The sequence below is a fragment of the Geotrypetes seraphini genome, chromosome 5, assembly GCF_902459505.1.
Source record: "Geotrypetes seraphini chromosome 5, aGeoSer1.1, whole genome shotgun sequence".
In the NCBI taxonomy this organism is placed as follows: domain Eukaryota; kingdom Metazoa; phylum Chordata; class Amphibia; order Gymnophiona; family Dermophiidae; genus Geotrypetes; species Geotrypetes seraphini.
Window position 1 is genome coordinate 163,629,925 of NC_047088.1, and position 21,772 is coordinate 163,651,696.

Sequence of the window (21,772 nt, forward strand, 5' to 3'; positions counted from 1 at the left end):
ACAATTTTAAAGAGACACTTTGGAGAGGAACCCAAAAAAGCAGTAATACCCTGACGAAGCAATCCTCCATATGCGCCACTGACAACTGTTTCAGTATCCCCGCTTTGATGAGGCTTGCCTCTGAAGAGGCTCACTGTAACTGTTATAGAAGTGAATGGGAGAACCAGGCTTCTGCTGTCAGCGGTGCACGTGCAGGATCGCTCAGTCAGGGTATTACTGCTTTTTTGGGTTCCTCTCCACAGTGTCCCTTTAATGAAGGTTTATTATTAGATACGTATATCTTCTATATTAGTGATTGCAAATTTGGGACCTGCTCAACCTTTTTTTTATTCATCAGCTAGTGTTAGTGTTTGTTCAGCCCCAAACAATATTTTTCTTCCAATGCAGCCCAGGGCTCTAGGGCATCAGAATCTCCCAGAAGCCACATGATCCAAAGCTCAGGGAGTGTGTAGAATATGTCATCCCTGCAACCTGCTCATGTGGTACAGCAGGGCCCAGCAGCCTACAGGGGGGCCTCCTAAGGCAGCAGCAGTGGTGGCAGAGGCCAGCGGGCAGAAACAGGCAATAAATGGGCTTTTCGCGGCCTGACCTCCAAGGCTTCCCTTTGCCGTGTCATCAGTGATGTCATCAGTGACATTGTAGAAGGAAGGCCCCAGCTTGTGTCTCTGCTGCTGGACTCCACCACCGCTACTGTTGCTTTAGGTCGGGAGACTCAGGAATCACTACATCAGTGAGTCTGATTTTTTTTTTTAAAGTGAATTGATTCAAATTGATTCATGGAAGTGGATTGATGAATTGATTGAAATTGGGCAAGATGAGGATGAGTGCAACAGATAAAAACTTCTTGTAGGTTTCTTCTGGTCGCTACTGAGGTAGCTGTGCATAGGAGCGTGATAAGGAGCACGGCTTTGGCACCTGGATAACACGCCAAGCATGCCTTTAGCACATGGATAACACGCCAAGTAGTGCCTAAATAGGAACTGCGTGAATAACTGGGAGGTGGAGAAGGCTCCAGCGCTGGACTCCTTGGGCCTTGTCTGCATCGAACATGGGTAGCTCAATAGCAGGGAGCTGCTCTGGAGGACTCATTTTTAACTGGCCCACTCGGATAGCTTGGAGGGGGTGAGGGGTGAAGCATGCTCCCACACCGGACTCCTCAGGCCCGGACAGTGCTAGTCAGGGGCATCTTGGTGGCATGGTGCTGCCCCGGAGGACTTTAGGTGATTTGTCCAGAGTTTTCTTTTGGTCCTCTCGTTCCATACAAAGGGCCACACAACAGACCCTTTGACCGGGGGAGGTGGGGGCGCCTGGACAGTAGCCCTTTAAGGAGCTACTCATTGGAGCAAGTAGGGTGGACAGGCTTCTTCCTTGCAACCCAATTTTACGTTTAGCATGCAAAATTGCACCCACAGGTTATAGAATACCAACAGTTATACACCCAATTTAATTGACAAGTTAGCTGCTAAATTGGTCATAATTTATATTGGCAGTAATTTGCAGTTACATGCATAACTGCATTTAGTCAATATTTTATGACTGTAGTGTGTAACTGCAAAGGGGGGCATGAGCAGGTTAGCACGTCCAACATACAAGGTCTGACAGGTTTGCGAACTTGCCTCTGCGCTTATGTTGGCAACACTGTACAAACAACTCGTTAAGGTTTCATAACTCACAGCTGTGTTTGTGTCGATGTGTGACATTCATTATTGTTGTGTATTTTTGTATGCCATTGTGAGAATGTTGGAGTTTGAATTAGAACAACGAATAAACATTAAATTTCTTGTTAAACTGGCAAGAGTGGAAGTGAAATCAGGGACATGTTAGTCCAAGTTTATGAGGATAATATGAAGAAAATGACAATGTACAAATGGATTCATCGTTTTTCTGAGGGGAGAGAAAAGCATAACTGATGAAGAAATGTCAGGGCGGCTAATAACCAGCAGAACTGATAAAAACCATTGCAAAAATGTGTCGAATTGTGTGTCAAAATCGTCGGCTGACTGTGAGAAGCATAGTAGATCAAGTAAACCGATAGAGAAACAATTAGGAAAATCTTTACTGAAATTCTTGGTATGAGAAAGGTGTGTGTAAAAGTGGTCCCGAAGGAGCTCATTGATGAACAAAGAGCCAAGACCTTTTAGAGGCAAGATGATGTTTTGGCCCATGTTATCACTGGTGATGAAACATGGGTATACCAATACGACCCTGAAACAAAGTCTCAAAATGCACAATGGAAGTCAGCCAATTTTCCACGACCAAAAAAGTTCTGCCAGTCCAAATCAAGAGTTAAAACGATTTTGCTAGCCTTTCTTGATATCAGAAGGATTATTCATTATGAATTTGTACCAACTGGACAAACAGCTAACCAAGTTTACTATTTGGAAATGCTGAAAAGGCTGCGTGAAAACATTAGATGAAAACAACCTGAACTTTTTGTCAACTCATGGCTCTTACATGGCACTATTTAATCATGTTGGTTAAAAAATCTGTAAGGCAAAGCAAAAAAACAAATGCTGCAGTGAAAATGCAACGCAAAAAAGCAAAACAAAACTGCAGGAAATGTACATTAACACCATTTCAGTGGCTTGTGTAAATTTATGCAACGAAATGTTACAGTTGCATATACAATGGTCTGACAAGTTTGCGAATTCAAACTAGTAAAAGTGCTGCATACTTCATTACTGAATATCACTACGGTCACCTTCGAAGTACTCCCCTTGGGAAGCTATGCACCAACCCAGTAGCTAGTCCACCCTTCAAAGCAATTTTAGAATTCTTTTTCTGGAATGCCCATCAGAGCTGTTGTTGTATTACTCTTGATATCATATCCTGAATGTCATCAAAATTTCTTCGTTTCAATATTTCCTTTAACTTTGGGTAAAGAAAAACATCATTGGGGGGCCAGATCAGGTGAGTAGGGGGAGGATGTTCCAATATAGTTATTTATTTTCTGGCTAAAATCTCCCTCAGCGTGGTGTGAGCTGGTGTTTTCTGTTTGGGTTTTCCCCCACCTCCAGACTTAGACGTCTAAGATATCTTTAATATGGCCTATTGAGAGAGTTCTCTTAAGGGCAACTGTGTTTACTCTACTCACTGCCTCACAGGTACATATCATGAAGCTAATAGGTAACAAAACACATTTTTTAAAAAATATTTTTTTTATTCACTGCACAATTGTAGAAGTTGTTGCCAGATGATGTGGTCAAAGCAGTTGACATATCCAGGTTTAGATTAGTTTCTAAACCATTAGCCACGTAGACTTGAGAAAGCTACTGCTTAACTTTGAGAGTGAACAAGGAGGAAAGAATCTACTTTTTAGGATCCTGCCTGGAACTTGTGACCTAGATTTGTCACCGTCAGAGAGGATTCTGGACTTGATGGATCTTTAGTCTGACCTATATGGTGCATCTTAAATTCCTAATCTTAGCAGAAAGATCTAAATTTGCATGAGCATGAAGACCACATTGTTACTCCTTCGTAACAGGATTCAGACACAGAACCATTGTTAGAATCTTGCACTGCTGCTTATGCTGAACCTGTTCTTTATAATTTGTTGATAAAATGTTTTCATTAAAATTATGTCCTTTGGTGGATTACAATTTTCATCTATGAATATTAAATTTGTTTCGAAATGGGCTTGTTTCTCCTGTACAGGGGCATTCTGTGTGATGGTGTACGGCACTGTTTTGATCAGAAGGGAGTTGTCATGGTTCGTGGGGAGGACAAAGAGAACAAAGCTGTGGAGCTAGACCATGCACTAGGGTTGGCAATAGAAGCTAATGCAGAAGATGTCAAGGAAATAGAAGATGAAGATGAGAAGACTGCTCTGAGGGTGAGGTGTTATAATACAAAGTTTGTTTTGTTTTTTACTTCCAACAACCTCAAAGTGACAATCTCTGGTGGGTGTTTCATTTATTTTTATTTATATATTTAAAAACCTCAGATCTTTACTGACTTTTCAGTTGTTCAGCTTCTTAAGCAAATATAGGTGTGATGAATTTCAGAGCCTTAAAAGCCTCTAAAACAGGGATCTCAAAGTCCCTCCTTGAGGGCCGCAATCGGGTTTTCAGGATTTCCCCAATGAATATGCATTGAAAGCAGTGCATGCACATAGACTGCATGCGTATTCATTGGGTAATCCTGAAAACCCGACTGGATTGCGGCCCTCAAGGAGGTTCTTTGAGACCCCTGCTCTAGAATGAGTATCTACCAATCTTGCTGGTTTCAAAGGAGGAACTTATTATGAACTGACATTCCAAAAATGATAGGACTTTATCAAGACAAAGATGTTATGTAAACATAGAAATATGATGTAATGTAATGTAATGTAATTTATTTCTTATATACCGCTAAACTCCGTTAGGATTCTAAGCGGTTTACAGAAAAATAGACAATAGGGTACATTAAAATTATAAGTAAAATAGGTACTTAGATATTCCCTTACTGTCCCGAAGGCTCACATTCTAACTAAAGTACCTAGAAAAATGACAACTAGTAGAGTAATGAAAAAATAAAATAGAGATAGAAGAGAAAAAATAAGAAAATAAACATTCTAATAAGACTACAATGGTCTAAAGGACTTTGAAAGGTTGAAAAAAGAGATGAGATAGGAAATAGAAGCAGAAGGGAGAACCGTTGAAACTATAGAATACTTGGGAAATTTAAATGAAATTTAAATAATAAAATAGGAAACAAAAACCAAGTGGCAAAACAATGAATGAGATTTAAAAATAAAATATCATAAACTAAAAAGAAAGTGAAAAAATAAAAACAAACAGTCAAGACTGAAGTCCAGCTTGAAATGACTTCACTGCTTTGGCTGCGAAACTTCTCCAGATGTCATCCGATCCTTGTCAGCAAACCGGAAGCCCCAAATCCAGAGTCTCCGGTCATCAACTCGTCTAAGGTATTCACTCTCTCCTCCTGCATGTCAAATTCGCTGAATCTGTCTCCTTTCAGGACAGGCACCGCTCGCGTCTCTCTGACTGTTTGCGGCGCCAACCATGGCCTCCCCCTCGTGGTGGCGATGGTGGTCGTGGGGGTCGCTCCTCATCATGTCCGAAACTAGCGGCTGCAGCACCTTCTCTGAGTCGACGCTGCTCAGCAGAACCAGGCTGGCTTCAGAGCCGGGTGCCTCTAGCGGCGGGCGAGCGCCGGGTTGGCTGCCGGCTTCTCGGCGACAGGGGTGACGGCGATGGTGGGGCTGGGTGAGCGATTGCGCCGGAGGCATCTCCTTGCCCGCATACTTCAGCTCCAACTCAGCACTCCTCACCGACGCGACCTGCCCCAACAATGCCCGATAAAAACATCACAAATGCCGTGCCGTCTGTTGCAGCACTCGAAGGGTAATGACGGTTGGGCGCCGCCTCCCCCTTGGAGGAGTCCATTCCGCTGGGATCGTCGGCAACTGATAGAATGACCATGTAAAGAGTAACCATGCAATGAATTAACCATGCAATGAATAACCATGCGAGTACCGTATTTTCGCGGATATAACGCGCGCGTTATACGTGATTTTACGTACCGCGCATACCCCTCGCGCGTTATATGCCTGAGCGCGGTATACAAAAGTTTTTAAACATAGTTCCCACCCCGCCCGACGCCCGATTCACCCCCCCAGCAGGACCGCTCGCACCCCCACCCCGAACGACCGCTCGCACGCGCTCCCACCCGCACCCGCATCCACGATCGGAGCAAGAGGGAGCCCAAGCCCTCTTGCCCGGCCGACTCCCCGACGTCCGATACATCCCCCCCCCGGCAGGACCACTCACACCCTCACCCCGAAGGACCGCCGACTCCCCAACAATATCGGGCCAGGAGGGAGCCCAAACCCTCCTGGCCACGGCGACCCCCTAACCCCACCCCGCACTACATTACGGGCAGGAGGGATCCCAGGCCCTCCTGCCCTCGACGCAAACCCCCTCCCCCCAACGACCGCCCCCCCCAAGAACCTCCGCCCGTCCCCCAGCCGACCCGCGACCCCCCTGGCCGACCCCCACGACACCCCCACCCGCCTTCCCCGTACTTTGTGTAGTTGGGCCAGAAGGGAGCCCAAACCCTCCTGGCCACGGCGACCCCCTAACCCCACCCCGCACTACATTACGGGCAGGAGGGATCCCAGGCCCTCCTGCCCTCGACGCAAACCCCCCTCCCTCCAACGACCGCCCCCCCCAAGAACCTCCGACCGACCCGCGACCCCCCTGGCCGACCCCCCCACCCCCCTTCCCCGTACCTTTGGAAGTTGGCCGGACAGACGGGAGCCAAACCCGCCTGTCCGGCAGGCAGCCAACGAAGGAATGAGGCCGGATTGGCCCATCCGTCCTAAAGCTCCGCCTACTGGTGGGGCCTAAGGCGCGTGGGCCAATCAGAATAGGCCCTGGAGCCTTAGGTCCCACCTGGGGGCGCGGCCTGAGGCACATGGGCCAAACCCGACCATGTGTCTCAGGCCGCGCCCCCAGGTGGGACCTAAGGCTCCAGGGCCTATTCTGATTGGCCCACGCGCCTTAGGCCCCACCAGTAGGCGGAGCTTTAGGACGGATGGGCCAATCCGGCCTCATTCCTTCGTTGGCTGCCTGCCGGACAGGCGGGTTTGGCTCCCGTCTGTCCGGCCAACTTCCAAAGGTACGGGGAAGGGGGGTGGGGGGGTCGGCCAGGGAGGTCGCGGGTCGGTCGGAGGTTCTTGGGGGGGGGCGGTCGTTGGAGGGAGGGGGGTTTGCGTCGAGGGCAGGAGGGCCTGGGATCCCTCCTGCCCGTAATGTAGTGCGGGGTGGGGTTAGGGGGTCGCCGTGGCCAGGAGGGTTTGGGCTCCCTTCTGGCCCAACTACACAAAGTACGGGGAAGGCGGGTGGGGGTGTCGTGGGGGTCGGCCAGGGGGGTCGCGGGTCGGCTGGGGGACGGGCGGAGGTTCTTGGGGGGGGGGCGGTCGTTGGGGGGAGGGGGTTTGCGTCGAGGGCAGGAGGGCCTGGGATCCCTCCTGCCCGTAATGTAGTGCGGGGTGGGGTTAGGGGGTCGCCGTGGCCAGGAGGATTTGGGCTCCCTCCTGGCCCAATATTGTCGGGGAGTCGGCGGTCCTTCGGGGTGGGGGTGCGAGTGGTCCTGCCGAGGGGGGAGAAGAATCGGACGTCGAGGGGGGGCATCAGGCTTTCAGGATGGGGACAGGACTTCAAGGGGGGACAGGCAGACCTTCAAGGGGGGACAGGCAGACCTTCAAGGGGGGACAGGACTTCAAGGGGGACAGGCACGGAGAGGCGGGGCAGTGCACCGAAAGTCAGGGCGGGTGAACGGTGAGTCGGGGCAACCAGAGGAGAGTCGGGGCAGTGCACCGAAAGTCAGGGTGAGTCGGGGCAACCAGAGGAGAGTCGGGGCAGTGCACCGAAAGTCAGGGTGAGTCGGGGCAACCAGATGAGAGTCGGGGAGAGCGAAAGGAGAGTCGGGGTGGCCAGAGGAGAGTCGGGCAGCATGCGCGTTATATGCCTGAGCGCGGTATAGAAAAGTTTTTGTACATATCATCGTGATTTCTGCGCGCTATACCCCTGTGCGCGTTTTACAATGGTGCGCGTTATATCCGTGAAAATACGGTACTAATTAGGTTGCCCGAAGGGTTTGTTCAGCTTGAATCGGCTGGGGTAGTAACTGTAAAAGTTAAAAGTTACTCTGCTGGTATCGGATGAGTCGGTTGTGGTGAGATTCGCCGGTATCGGTGGGAGTAGGCAAAAGGCAGGAGCAGGTGAACGGCTCAACTGCCGCAGTTCAGGAGTGTTCCCGGCTGTTACTGGGGGGCGGAGCTCGCTCACACGCTGAGCCCCGGAGGAAAAGAGGTGGCCTGGGAGCCCTGGAGGTGTCATTTGCGGTGCAAGCAGGTAAAAGGCAGGAGCAGGCGAACGCCTCAACTGCCGCAGTTCAGGAGGGTTCCCGGCTGCTTCTGGGGGGCGGAGTTCGCTCACACGCCAATCCCCGGAGGAAGAGAGGTGGCCTGGGAGCCCTGGAGATGTCAGTTACGATGCGAGTAGGCAAAAGGCAGGAGCAGGCGAACGGCTCATAGTATCTGCTGATGTTCAGAATTTACAGCTGGTCTTTTCTCATAACGCATATACCATGTGCATCTTTTGCTTGGTTGATGTCATTTTAGAGGATTTTATAATTAAATAGATGAAGAATTGTTGCTTAAAAGCTTAATAGATGATGTTCCGAGGAGAGAGCTCAACTGTCAGCCAGCCACCACCAAGCCCATCCGCAGTAACCATTATCTTTTCCTCTCTCTTAAGAGATCCCACGTGCCTTTTCCACGCCTGTTTGAATTCAGACAATGTCTGTCTTCACTACTTCTTCCAGGACACTGTTCCTTGCATCTACCAGCCTTTCTGTAAAAAGTATTTCCTTAGATTACTCCTGAGCCTATTACCTCTTAACTTCATCCTATGCCCACTCATTCCAGAGCTTCCTTTCAAATGAAAGAAACTCGACTTATGAGCATTTACATCACTTAGATATTTAAACGTCTCTCAAGATCAAAAAGAGTAGTGACAGTAAAATCCAAATGATTCCAAAAAATGTCACTCACCAGCACTAGGCTACCTCTCTAAGATCCAACATTGAAATTCAAAAACAGGTGGAGAAAAGGCCTCAAAAACGTTTTAAATATGCAGCAATCATTGATGATTCACAGCTGGCATTCTTTTCTTATCATAGGCAAAAAACTCCCACCACCCGCAGCACAATGTAAAAAGATTTAAAAGGGAAAACCCTACTACTGTGCACAGTATATATATATTTTTAAACTTTTTATGAATAAATATATGAAATATAAAGTTCTAAATGCAACATTACTGAACAAGGAAGCAAAATATAGTAAAGCCTTGGTTTGCGAGCATAATTCGTTCCAGAAGCATGGTTGTAATCCAAAGCTCTCATATGTCAAAGCGAATTTCCCCATAGGAAATAATGGAAACTCAGATGATTCGTTCCACAACCCAAAAATTTTAATACAAAATACTATACATACTTGTATTGCAAGACCTCGCTCATTTAGAACAGTCACTACACTCTTGCAGTGTCAGAGAGAGAAGAACCATCGGCTCAATTGTGATGTGTATACTTTATGTACTTGTATAGACATTTGTATATCAAGTTAAAATTTAATCAAATGTTTTGCTTGTCTTGCAAAACGCGTGCAAACCAAGTTATTTGCAATCCATTGTTTTACTGTACTTAGCTTTGGCACCAGAGGACAGAACTGAAGGAACTCCACAAGTATGAATTGCTACGTCTTCTTTTTTCAATGGCAGGCAAAAATTCTCACAGCACACAGTCAAGTCCACAGCATAGCCAAAGCCTTCAACAAGCACTTGTTTCACCAACACATTTGGTTTCTTCAGGGATTCTCAAAAAGTTCCAACAGCCACAGTATTCTCCTTTAGAAGTTCACCAAACAGCTTTCACAGCCAAAAAGTTAAACATCAGCTTCAAACGTGCACAACGGCACAGAATAACCAGGAAGTAGAAGTAGCAAGCTCTGAACTCACTTCCGGGGCTCTTACTTCCTGTATGACATCATAAGTTAGTAAAAAGCACACCATTCGATTTTTTTTTTATTTAATCCAAATGGCCATAGAGTGTTCTGAAAAAAATCCATCTTTGTTCACATTGGTGCAGTTTCTTTCTACTATTTCCACACCTCACTGAGAAAGGAATGTGTTCAAGAACAACACATTTAAATTCAGTAAATAAATGTTTCTCTTTCATACAGTGTCTGGTTAAAAGATCAACTTCTTTTTTGTTAGAATAATGGAGTGGTGGTCAAAAATCCTGGTTTTAAAACTGTAAAGTTTGCCCAATATACATTAACTGACGGGCAAATTAAACCATAAATCAAGAGTCTTCTTAAGTATCAGAAGAAGCCTGAAGAAAAAGGTTCTTTCCCTTGCATCCTTAGATATTCTATTGCTCAAGTGCTTCTCCCCAGGTCCCTTGCATTTCGGTCACTTGGATATTGATCTTTACATAGAGAGCTACTCCTCAACTTTTTTGACAATCTCTGTCCTCCCTAAAAAGATTATATTCTGGTAAGGTTTGCATCCCATCCATGTGATTCACTGAACCATGTCTCTGTGATAACGACAATATCTAGATCTGCCTCTAACATCAGGGCTTGCAGATCATGAACTTTGTTGCTTAGACTGCGAGCATTTGTGGTCATCGCTTTCCAGCTATTTTTCAGCGGTAATCTCCTTTTTCGTATGGATTTTTGTTTCGTTTCCCTTTCTGTTGCAATACTAAGAAATGAGTTGCTGATATTGTTTATGCTGCAATCTTTACTACTATCACATCTTTTCTTTTGCTGGGGGTGGTCTCTATAATTGTCCTTCATACATACACCACCCCCACCTTCTAGTTTAAATGCCTAGAAACATATTGTCTAAATTTCTCTGCAAGGGTTTCTTTTTCCTGCTGTAGTAATATGTAACCCATTAGTGCAATATAGCTTCTTGTCCTTCCATGTATTTCTCCATCCTCCTATGTACCTGAAGCCTTCTTGATGACACCAGACTTTGAGCCATCTATTAAAGTCCTCTGTGTTTTTCACTCTTTGCTCTCCCTTTCCATATGCAGGCAGTATTTCAGAAAAAGCTAAAGTCTTTACAAAAGGTTTCAAACCCTCACCAAGCTCCCGAAAAGCTTTCTGTGCTGCAAGTGTAGAGTTGTTGGCTAGGTCATTTGTTCCCAGATGGATAATAACATCAGTGTTAAAATCCTTAGTTTCTTCCTTAATTATAGTCTGTATTTGCCTGGAACTCCTGGTAGCTGAGGATCCTGGAAGACATTTCACTATTTTGGTCTCCTCGCCTTGTGTTCCAAGGTTAATGCCTCTGATGATGGAATCCCCCAACAGTTATAGTTTTCTGTTTTTGGCTTTTTTATTTGTGCTTAGGGTGCGCTTGTTCTCTTGTTACCTTCATTGGTTCCAGTCCCACCTCACTTCTGTTTTCTTGAGTATCGCAGTGCACTAGTGGAGCGAAGGAATTCTGTAGAGGTAATATTAGTGAAGGTGGATGTTTCTGTGTTACATGTCGCAGTCTTCCTGAGCCTACTGTGACCCATTTATTCCTGGGCTGTTTTATTCTTTGAAGTAGAGGTGGTAAGTTGGTATGATTTTGTGGAGTGATGGAAGCTGCTTTAATTGTATTCAATTCCTACCGAGATCCAAGATGGCGTCTGGCTGGACGCGCTGAGATCCCGCTCTGAAGATTTTTCTTCAAACAATTTTCAAACAAGTTTTAAGCGGTTCTTTTACTTACCCGATGCCTAAACGGAGGGGCCGTAGCACCGCTGGTGCCTCGCGGCCCACGGCCACCCCCGTGGCTGGTGACATCGGGGAACTCATCAGGCGGATGCAGGGTATTTTTTCGGCGTCGGAGGGAGGCCCGCAGAGGAGTAGCGGCGTCAGTGAGGCCGTGGAGATTCCTCCGGGATTGGAGACATCTTTGAGCCCCGACGTTAGGGCGCCGCCCCCGCAACCTCAGCTAAGCAGCTCTCCAAGGGGTAAGGTAACCCCGGAGGTCGGGGTCTTGTCTTCCCCTGAGGCAAGTAGTCCATCACAGAGCCTGCTGACAGGAGCTCCTATGGATAAGAGCTCCTTTGAAGAAGCTGAGGGGGAATCATCTGAGAGGCGAGTTAACCTTCAGGGACAGCGTCAAGTTATTCAACTGGACGGTGAGCACTATGACTTTTCTTTACCTGTAATTTCTCTGGACAAACCCTCAGAAGTAACTCTGGACTCACTATGGGATCTTATGGCCGGACTAGTGAAGACCATAAGTCCCAAACTTCAGTTAATTGAGGGGAAATTATCTCAACATTCTACTGAACTTAAAGAACTGAGAAAAGATATGTCTGCCTCTAATTCCTCTGTTCAAAAGCTTGAACAAGATATTAAATCATCCAAACAATTACAGGAATCTTTAATGAAAGACAATATCAATCTTAGAAGAAAAATGGAGAACTTAGAAAATAACTCCAGATACAATAACTTAAGAATCATTAATTTTCCTAAGCTTCCACTGACACCTCCTAGAGAAATGTTTAAAAGATATTTTCTTGAAGTTTTGGGGGCCTCAGAAGATTCATTACCTCCTTTATCACGAGTCTATTATTTACCTAATAAGACTAAATTACCAAAAAAGCCGTCGGATCAAGGACTAATGGATGTATCAGAGTTATTGGAAAAATCAGATAAAGAGGTTGTAGAATCGAGTACTTTGATTATAACAGTAGCTCTCTCTATTGATAAAGTATGGTTGTTAAAACTGTTCTTTAAAAATAGACAGAAAGAATTTATGGGTTGTAAAGTACAGGTATTTCCTGATTTATCACGAGAGACGCAAAGGCGTCGTCGTGAATTTCTTTTGTTGAAGCCAGGTGTTATATCTTTGGGTGCAACAAACAAACTAGTAAAGGAACCCACTAGCTACTTCAAAAATCTTTTAACATTAGGTGGTGCTCAGATTCCAAGATGGAAATAAAGAGTTCAATATGGGGACCAAACCCCTGTGAAAACTCACAGGGGTTTGGTCCCCATATTGAACTCTTTATTTCCATCTTGGAATCTGAGCACCACCTAATGTTAAAAGATTTTTGAAGTAGCTAGTGGGTTCCTTTACTAGTTTGTTTGTTGATACGGTTTATTTAGGAACTCTTTTGCTTTTTGAATTTACCCAGTTGTTTATATTGGGATATCTTTGGGTGCTACTTTTTATTTGCGACACCCTTGTAAATGTATAGTGCATCACCGATCAGTTAAATATGTTTTCTTTGAGCCTAATCAGTTGACTTCTTTTTTAGCGCTCTCCCGATTGGAGGTAGAAAAATCATAAGCTCTATGACTATTGGTTAATCCCAGCAATCAGCCTTCCAGCTAACTTTATGAAAGAGTGTACATTAAGTTCAATTCTTTAATTTTGGCTTTATTTTATAAGAAATCTTGGATCCAAATTTGAGGACTTGAGCATTTTAGTTAATATATGATTTAATGTTATTGGAATGTTTCTTGCTTTATGTAGAATTGCTAATTTGCTTTCGGTACAAGGTATTCTTGATTATATGATTTGAAAATCAATAAATATATTTAAACATAATTGTATTCAATTCCTGTTTAAGTTTGCAGAGCTCCTCCTTAATACTAGCAAGTTGAAGACAGATGGGGCAAGCCTTAAGCCTGCAAATAGTGTGTCTTGGAATTAAAGCACCACAGGGTCAGAATTGGAATACCTGGGAGTTCAGTTTCACACGGGACAGAACAAAGTGTTATTGCCAGTTTTAAGTTTCTCTTCTAGTGGGTGAAGTGACACATTGTGGCGCTGGGGGTGCCCCATGTTCGATCTCATGGTGACTGCGGTCAAAAATAAAGCCGATCAATTCTTCAATGATTGTCGTGAGGCCAGTAATTAAGGCCCAGATGCTCTGGTTCAGCCCTTGCCATGGGAAGTTCTCATCTATGTCTTCCCTTTGTGGCCCATGATAGGGTATCTGTTGAGGGGGATAGCAACCCATGAGGGTCCAGTGATTCTGGTTGCACCCGATTGACCAAGGCGGCCGTGATATGCTGACTTGATTCGGCTCTAACAGGATTGTGGGCTCTGGCTACCTTGACATTCTCATCTTCTCACACAAGGTCCAATTGCAATGCAGGATCTGGACCACTTTGGTCTTACAGCATGGCTCTTGAGCACGCGGCCTTAACTAGCCAGGACTATTCTTTGGTTGTGATTGCCATGTTGCTTCACCACAAAAGGAAGTCCACAGTGGCGGACTGTGCAAAGGCTTGGAGGTGTTACCAGGCCTGGTGCTCTCTGAGACAGGTGGATCTGGCCCCTCCCTTCAATTCCTCAGATCCTGGAGTTTTTACAGGATTGGCCTGAAGAAGGGCTCCTTGGCAGCTCATCCTGATGTAACTCGTTTTCTAAGGGGCGTTCTGTGACTTAGACTTCTCTTGCCCCTTCCCTGTCCAACCTGGAGTCTTAATCTGGTTCTTTGCTCTCTGGCTTGTCCACCATATGAGCGATCTCAAGATCAAGACGGTTTTCCTGGTGGCTATTACCTCAGCCTGTAGGGTTTTTGAGCTTTAGGCCCTCTCCTGCAAGCATCCTTTTCTACGTATCACATATTCTGCTGTTCCTTCTTTTCTTCCAAAAGTGGTTTCTGATTTCCATGTGAATCAGGGAGTCTGGCTTCCTGCTTTTACTTCTGGTTCGAGGGAGCAGGACTGGGTATTGTGATCCTTGGACTTGCATAGTATTTTGTTGCGGTATCTGCAGGTCACTGAGTTTCACCTTTCTGACTACCTGTTTGTTCTGACAGATCACCATTTCTAGGTGAATTTGGGTGGCCATTTCTGCAGCTTACGTGGAAAGAAGCCCTCCTCATGGTAAGGGCTCATTCAACCAGAAGTGTTTCATCCTCTTGGGCAGAATTGTCAGCTGTTTCTCTGGATGAGATTTGCAGGGCCTCTACCTGATCTTCCTTGCATACATTCACCAAGTTTTACAGGATCGTTGTGGCGGCCAAGCAGGATGCTGCTTTTGGTGCCTCCATTTTGGCAGTGGGCTCATCAGTCTCACCCTGAATTTTCGGGACTTCTCTGATACATCCCACTGGCCCTGGAATTTCTGTTTTCTATGAGTGCCATCAGAATGGGCTTAGCACTTAGTTTGGGGGGGGGAGCTCTGGTTCAGGCACCCCCTTCTGACAGTGCAGGCTGTCTCCCCTTATAGCACTGTTTTGTTGTTTAGGTTTCTAATGTTTAATAACCTGTTCTCTCATTTTTTTCCATTGTTGCTGTTTTGCATTTGTTGTGATGAGCAGAATTGATTTATTTGCCAAGGAGTTTCCCCATTCCCCTCTCTCGTTATTATCCTTTACAGATGTTCCTGGCTGCTTTAAGACTTGACTGGAGGAGTTTGCACAGTGATGAGGTATGAGGGGGAGGGGTTTGGCAGTTAGACGGAAATAACCCACTGGTCCCAGAATAAAGTGTGGATTTACAATAAAGAATATTAGCAAAGGCAAGAACCTAATCTTTCGATCCAGAGGACCTTCCAACTCCTATGGATCCTCTTGTTTTGTTTCAGAACTCCTTGGTAAGAGTAAATTATATAGTTGAGTTACAGGTAGAACTTTCTTTAGTAGAACTTCCATTTTATATTTCTTTGGCTGATACAAGCTTGAAATGAGGAAAATTTAGAAAATGCAAATTAATATTTCTAGCAAAATTTTCCAGACCTTCATTTCTACTTGGAAGATAATCTGTCTTTAATAAAAGCAACCTGAGCTGCCTTAAGATTTTAACATCTTTTTCTCTGTCACCTTCTTAAATAATGCTTGTTTTTCAAAATTATATTTGTCTATTTCACACTCCAGTGCAAAGGGTACAGTAGTCTGGACAATAGGTTTTATCCCCCTAATTGCGAAAAACTTGTAGAAGTTATCAAACAGATTCTTCAGCTCTGCCTCCTTATATCACTGGGTAGTAGTGCTGCCCGATTCAGGGAAAAAACATTTCGATTCAATTCAATCGATTTTTCAATTCGATTTTCTTGCCCAATTGGGTGTTTTGTTTTGGGGTTTATTTTATAGCCTCTTCACCCCCTTTGCCCTCTCCTACCCACAGTGGCGCTGTGGTGTAAACTAAATAAACAAAACAAAAAAGACTTTTCCTCTCTCTGTTAAATTCTAGCTCACGTTCGCGGTCTAACACCAGCTCTGGCAGGATATACATTTCAAATTTGACATACTGTAATCACAAAAAAGAAAATAAAATTTTTTTGTCTACCTTTTGTTGTTTGGTCATTATTCAAATCATGTTGGTCCCACTCCCTGGTTGTCTTCTGATAACTCGCTTGCCAGGGTCTCCTGCCCATTTGTCGTTTCCTTCCATCCATCTTCTATATCTGTCCTCCCCTTCCATTTCCCTTCCCCGGAGGTCTGGCATATTTCCTTTTTTTCATTTCTATCCCCGCAACTTCAGCGATGGACCCCCACCATCCCCAGATCCACTATCTTTCCTTTTCTCAACTACACTTTCATCCAGCATGTCTCCCTTCATCCCCACCACCCCAGGGTCCACCAGCTCTCCCTTTCTCTTCCAACTACCCTCCTATTCCCCCCTCCACACCATCCCTGGTGTCCAACTTCTCTTCCTTTTTGTTCCTTCCCTAATCCCATTGTCCTCCTTCTCTCTCCCTCTCCTGTTTTTAGACCCATTTCTTCCCCCATCCCCCAGTCTGGTATATGCACGTCTTTGAACCCCCCTCCCTCCCTTCATGTACTTCTACACAAGGGCCCCCCTCAACCGAAGGCCTGCCCCCCTCGAATGTCTGCATGTTCCCCCTTTCTTTGCAGCGTCCTCTGGTTTCCCCCCTGGCCTCCTACTCTTACCTTCAAATAATACAGCAGCCTTAAAGGATCGCTTCAGCATCAGCAATCCTCTCTTCAGGCTGCCATATTATCTGAAGGTAAGAGCGGGAGGACAATCTATTCTCCCCTCTCAAAACGCTGTAATTCCAGAGAAAAATGGCAACATTATCACACAGATTTGAATCCTTAAAAAATAACAAAGTTTCAAAGAAAGGTAAATTGAAAACAGCTTTGCAGATCTGAAACCTGGCTTTGACACGAGCCGTGTTTCACAGTAGCTGTTTCTAAAAGCTGAGCGGCAAACATTTCTAAGCCAAAGAACTTAAGACCCTTGAGACTGACAGCTTCCAGAGTGCTAGAGCAAACCTTTAAAATTTTTGAAAAAACAGCTATTGTGAAACACGGCTCATGTCACAGCCAGGTTTCAGATCTGCAAAGCTAAGTGTTTTCAATTTACTTTATTTTTTTTTTTTAACTTCTTCACCTTTTAACAGGGTTTTTGCGAATATTCCTCTGAATCTTTCAAAAGTAACAGTCTGCTAATGCAGCCGTTCTGATACCAAATCTAAAAACCCGAGACATTCTTTAAAAAATCATGCATGCAAATAAGGTCGGCGAACAACAGAAAAAATGCTGCTGTCAAAGCTGTTGCCAAAAACCCCCCAAAACAAAAACACAGCAACAGCGAGAGAGATGCCCGCACTCCTGCTTCACTGTCATGACCCGACCGACCTCCCCCCTACAGTGGGAGAGATGCCCACACTCTCCCGCTGCACTAAAACCTCATCAGCCCGATTCCACCCCCTGCAGCGGGAGGGATGCCCACACTCTCCTGCTGCACTAATAAAACCTTCCGCCACTATCCCCCCCCTTAAACAACTTGGACCAAACCTCCCCAGATGTCATGAAGGGGCCTAAGGCTCCGATTGACCTGGATGACCATTTCCAACAAGGAGCCTTAACATTATCTTGCGGGCCCTCAGGAAGGCTCTGTATGAACCTTTGCAGAAGGTGTCGCTAATGCATTTCACCATGAAGACTTTTTTTCTGGTAGCTATTGCTTCGGCAGGAGGGGTGTCGAAACTTCAAGCTCTCATGTAGGGATTCTTTCCTCAGATTTACAGAAGCTGGAGTGTATTTGTGCACCATGCCTTCCTGCTAAAAGTGGTGTCGGCATTTCATGTAAATAAGGAAGTCCAGTTGCAGGCATTTTCGTCCACAGGAGGAAAACAGCAGGATAAGAATTTGGAATTTCTGGATATTAGGAGAGTTTTTCTACGTTACCTAGAGGTGACAAATCCCTTTCAACTGTTCAGCCATCTGTTTGTATTCACAAGACGTAGTCGCCTAGGAAAGACAACCTTCAAGGATGCTATTTCCAGGCTGCTAAGCAAGATGGAATCGATGGGGTTAGGAGAGACACTAACTGCATGGGTCAATGATTGGCTGAGTGGCAGACTTCAGAGGGTGGTGGTTAATGGTACCCTCTCTAAAACATCTGAGGTGACCAGTGGAGTGCCGCAGGGCTCGGTCCTGGGTCCACTCCTTTTCAACATATTCATAGGGGATCTGACTCAAGGGCTTCAAGGTAAAATAACACTATTCGCCGATGACGCCAAACTATGTAATATAGTAAGTGAATGCAGTTTACAGAATTATATGGCGCAGGACCTGCTTACATTGGAAAGTTGGTCCTCAACCTGGCAGCTAGGCTTCAATGCTAAGAAATGTAAGGTCATGCACCTCGGAAGCGGAAATCCATGCAGGATGTACTTCTTGAACGGAGAAACTTTAACTAGGACTTCAGCAGAACGAGATTTAGGAGTAATCATCAGTGCAGACATGAAAACTGCCAATCAAGTGGAGAAGGCTTCATCTAAGGCAAGGCAGATATTGGGTTGTATCAATAGAAGTTTCGTCAGCCGAAATCCTTAAGTCATAATGCCGTTGTACAGGGCCATGGTGAGACCTCATCTGGAGTACTGTGCAATTCTGGAGGCCACATTACAGTAAAATGTGTGCAGAATTGAATCGATTCAGCGGATGGCCACCAGGATGATCTCGGGGCTCAAGGGTCTCTCGTACGAAGAGAGATTGAACAAATTGCAGCTCTACACTCTCGAGGAATGTAGGGAGAGGGGAGACATGATCGAAACATTTAAGTACCTCACGGGACGTGTCGAAGTGGAAGATGAGTGCTACAAGAGGGCACCCGCTCAAACTCAGGGGCGGAAAATTTCATGGCGACACCAGAAAGTATTTCTTCACAGAGAGAGTGGTTGATCATTGGAACAAGCTTCCAGTGCAGGTGATCGAGGCAGACAGCGTGCCAGTCTTTAAGAATAAATGGGATACCCATGTGGGATCCCTACGAGGGTCAAGATAAGGAAATTGGGTCATTAGGGCATAGACAGGGGGTGGGTAAGCAGAGTGGGCAGACTTGATGGGCTGTAGCCCTTTTCTGCCGTCATCTTCTTTGTTTCTATGACTATTGTTTCTGCTTACATTGGCAGTGGTAAACAGTCTTTGATTTCATTGAAGGCATATTCCACAAGAGGTGTGGCTTCATCATGGACATGTACCAGGCTCCATACTTTTATGAAATGTTACAGTGTGGATGTGGTAGCACAATAGGATGTAGCTTTTGAGTCCTCAGTGCTTCAAGCAGACTCATCTGTCCAGCCCTAAATTCAGGAGACTGCTTTGATACATCCCTTTAGTACAGACTACTGTACTCTTTGCACTGGAAGGGAAGATTAGGTTCTTACAATAGTCTGGACAGCCTACCCTGTCAGCCTGCTTAAGGTCTCAGTTATATTGTGGAGTTCCAGATGTTTGTCTTTGGGCAGATAAAAGGTAAAGAAAGGCTTCATGGGATGCCCATCTAACAGAGATGAAGAGTGGTACAATAGTTCTTTTTTTTTTTTTTTTTTCAAATCTTTATTCATTTTTAAAACTCACAATAAGTGTAATATAGAATACAATCATTTTATACTTTAACAGCACTTAATATATCAAATTCTAACTCGCATCAATTATCCCCCCTCCCTCATACCCAACAAATATTCATAAGCATAAGAAATCATAAAATATTCCCACCCCCCCACCCCACCCTGGATGTGTATGAACAAAAGGGAAAAAAAAATAATGTTCTATGCAGTAATTTCAATTACATTACATTACATTACATTAGGGATTTCTATTCCGCCATTACCTTGCAGTTCAAGGCGGATTACAAAAGGTTAATTTAAATAAAAAACAGAGTTACAATGATTAGCTAGAGAGGTAAGTTGTAGATCTTTTAAACATTTAACGGGTTGTTGAGGGTGAGGTGGTTTGTAAAAGAATTAATAGGTGGTCATAGTGGAGGTTCTTTTGTTATTATTAGTGCAGTGATGGGTAGATCAGATGTCAGTTTTAGAGTTACAAAGAGGTCGTGATGTTATTGCTGCTTCAGGAATTTCTTGAAAAGTGTGGTTTTTATTTCTTTTCTGAACGTCCTATAGTCTGGGGTGGTCATCAGAAGGTTGGAGATCTGGTTGTCCAGCCTTGCGGCTTGAGTGGCTAGGAGGCCGTCGTGTAGTTTTGTCCTTTTTACATCCTTGATTGGGGGTGGTATGAATGGGGAGTGCGTTTTTCTGTGTCTGGTAGTGGGTGCTTGGATGACGCGATTGTTCAAGTATGAGGGGCTGTCTCCGTGTAGGGTTTTAAATAATATGCAGTAGAATTTGAATTGGATTCTTTCTTGGATTGGAAGCCAATGTGAGTTGATGAAGGCTTCAGTGATGTGGTCATGTTTTCTCAATGAGTAGATGAGTCTCAAAGCTGTGTTTTGGATTGTTTGGAGTTGTCTAATTGTGGTTGCAGGGCAAGGAAGGAGGAGGATGTTACAGTAGTCCAATATACCTAGTATTAGGGATTGTACTATGAGTTGGAATTGTGTTCTTTCAAAGAATTTTCGGACTTGTCTCAGATTTCTCATGATTGCGAATGATTTCTGAATTGTTTTATTTATTTGCGGTTGCATAGTGCAGCATCTGTCTATGGTCATGCCAAGCAGTTTTATGGTGGTTTGGATGGGATACTTGATTGCGTTTATCTCTAAGTTGGTTGTGGTTTGGACCTTGTCATTTTCGAGAAGGATGAATTTGGTTTTGACTTGGTTGAGTTTAAGTTTGTGATTTTTCATCCAGGTTGTGACTGTTTCAAGTGTTTGGTGAAGTTTGTCTGTCATGGTAGGTGTAGAATGATCGTATGGGATGAGGATGGTGATGTCATCAGCATAACTATAGGTGGTTATGCCCAGGTTGTCCAGATGCGTTCCTAGAGAAGCGGTGTAGAGATTGAAGAGGGTAGGGGATAGTGGAGATCCTTGTGGTACGCCGCAGGGGTTTGACCAGGATTCTGACTTTTCTTTGTTTGATTTTACACTGTAGGTTCTGAGTTTTAGGAATCCTTCAAACCAAGAGTATACTTTATCTGAGATGCCTATTGCGTCTAAGATCTGTAGAAGGATGTTGTGATCCACTAAGTCGAATGCCGCAGTTAGGTCCAGTTGTATGAGAAGCATTTTTTTCCCTGTACTAAGGTGTTGTCTTACGGTATCCATAAGGGAGCCTAGTAGTGTCTCTGTACTGAAGTTTGTTCTGAAGCCTGATTGCATGGGGTGGAGTAGGTTGTGGTCGTCTAAGTAATTGGTGAGGAGTTTGGCTACTAGGCCTTCTATAATTTTGACATATAGCGGAATGGAGGCTATAGGTCTAAAGTTAGATGGGTGGTTTTGTGGTGCTTTTGGGTCTTTTTGGATTGGGGTGATGACGATTTCACTGAGGTCAGCAGGGAATGTGCCTTCTGTGAGCGTGAATTGAATCCATTGTAGAATTATGGTGCGGAATTTTACACTAGAGGTGGTAAGGAAATATGAGGGGCAATGGTTGAGGTCACAGGAGGCATGACTGTATTTTTTGTAGAATTTGTTGAGTTCTGGCCATTGTATGATGGGGAATTGAGTCCAAATTCTGTCTGCTGCAATTGCCTCTTTTCCTGAAGGGTGGATTGTGATTGTGTTTTGATGGGATGGGTTAAGGATGAGAGTGGCTCTGGTGTTGGTAATTTTGTTCTTGAAGTGTTCTGCTAAGAGGGTGGGTGATGGTGGAGGGGTGTTCGTGGTGGTTGTGTATGGTTTGGTGTCTGTTAATTCTTTCAGGATTTGGAATATTTTTTTGGAATCTTGGGTTTCCGTGCCTATGAGATTGGTATAGTAGCTTTTCCTCTTATCCCTTAGTAGATTTTTGTATTGTTTGTTGATTTTTTTCCAGTCGGTTTTTGTTTGCTCTTGGTTCTTTTTTCTCCATTTTCTTTCTAA

At 44.8% G+C, this 21,772-nt stretch overlaps 1 protein-coding gene across 2 annotated transcripts in view; it reads left to right on the forward strand.

Annotated features, from left to right (window-relative positions):
* LOC117361173 (translational activator of cytochrome c oxidase 1) overlaps positions 1-21,772 on the forward strand; it is a 111,566-nt gene that overhangs the window by 72,299 nt on the left and 17,495 nt on the right. Inside the window, exons 5-6 of one of the 2 annotated variants that reach the window (XM_033946154.1) lie at positions 3,655-3,832; positions 14,916-14,966. In XM_033946154.1, coding sequence (XP_033802045.1) covers positions 3,655-3,832; positions 14,916-14,966 — 229 coding nt within the window. The remainder of the gene's footprint in view (positions 1-3,654; positions 3,833-14,915; positions 14,967-21,772) is intronic. The other variant, XM_033946155.1, reaches the window with a different exon arrangement.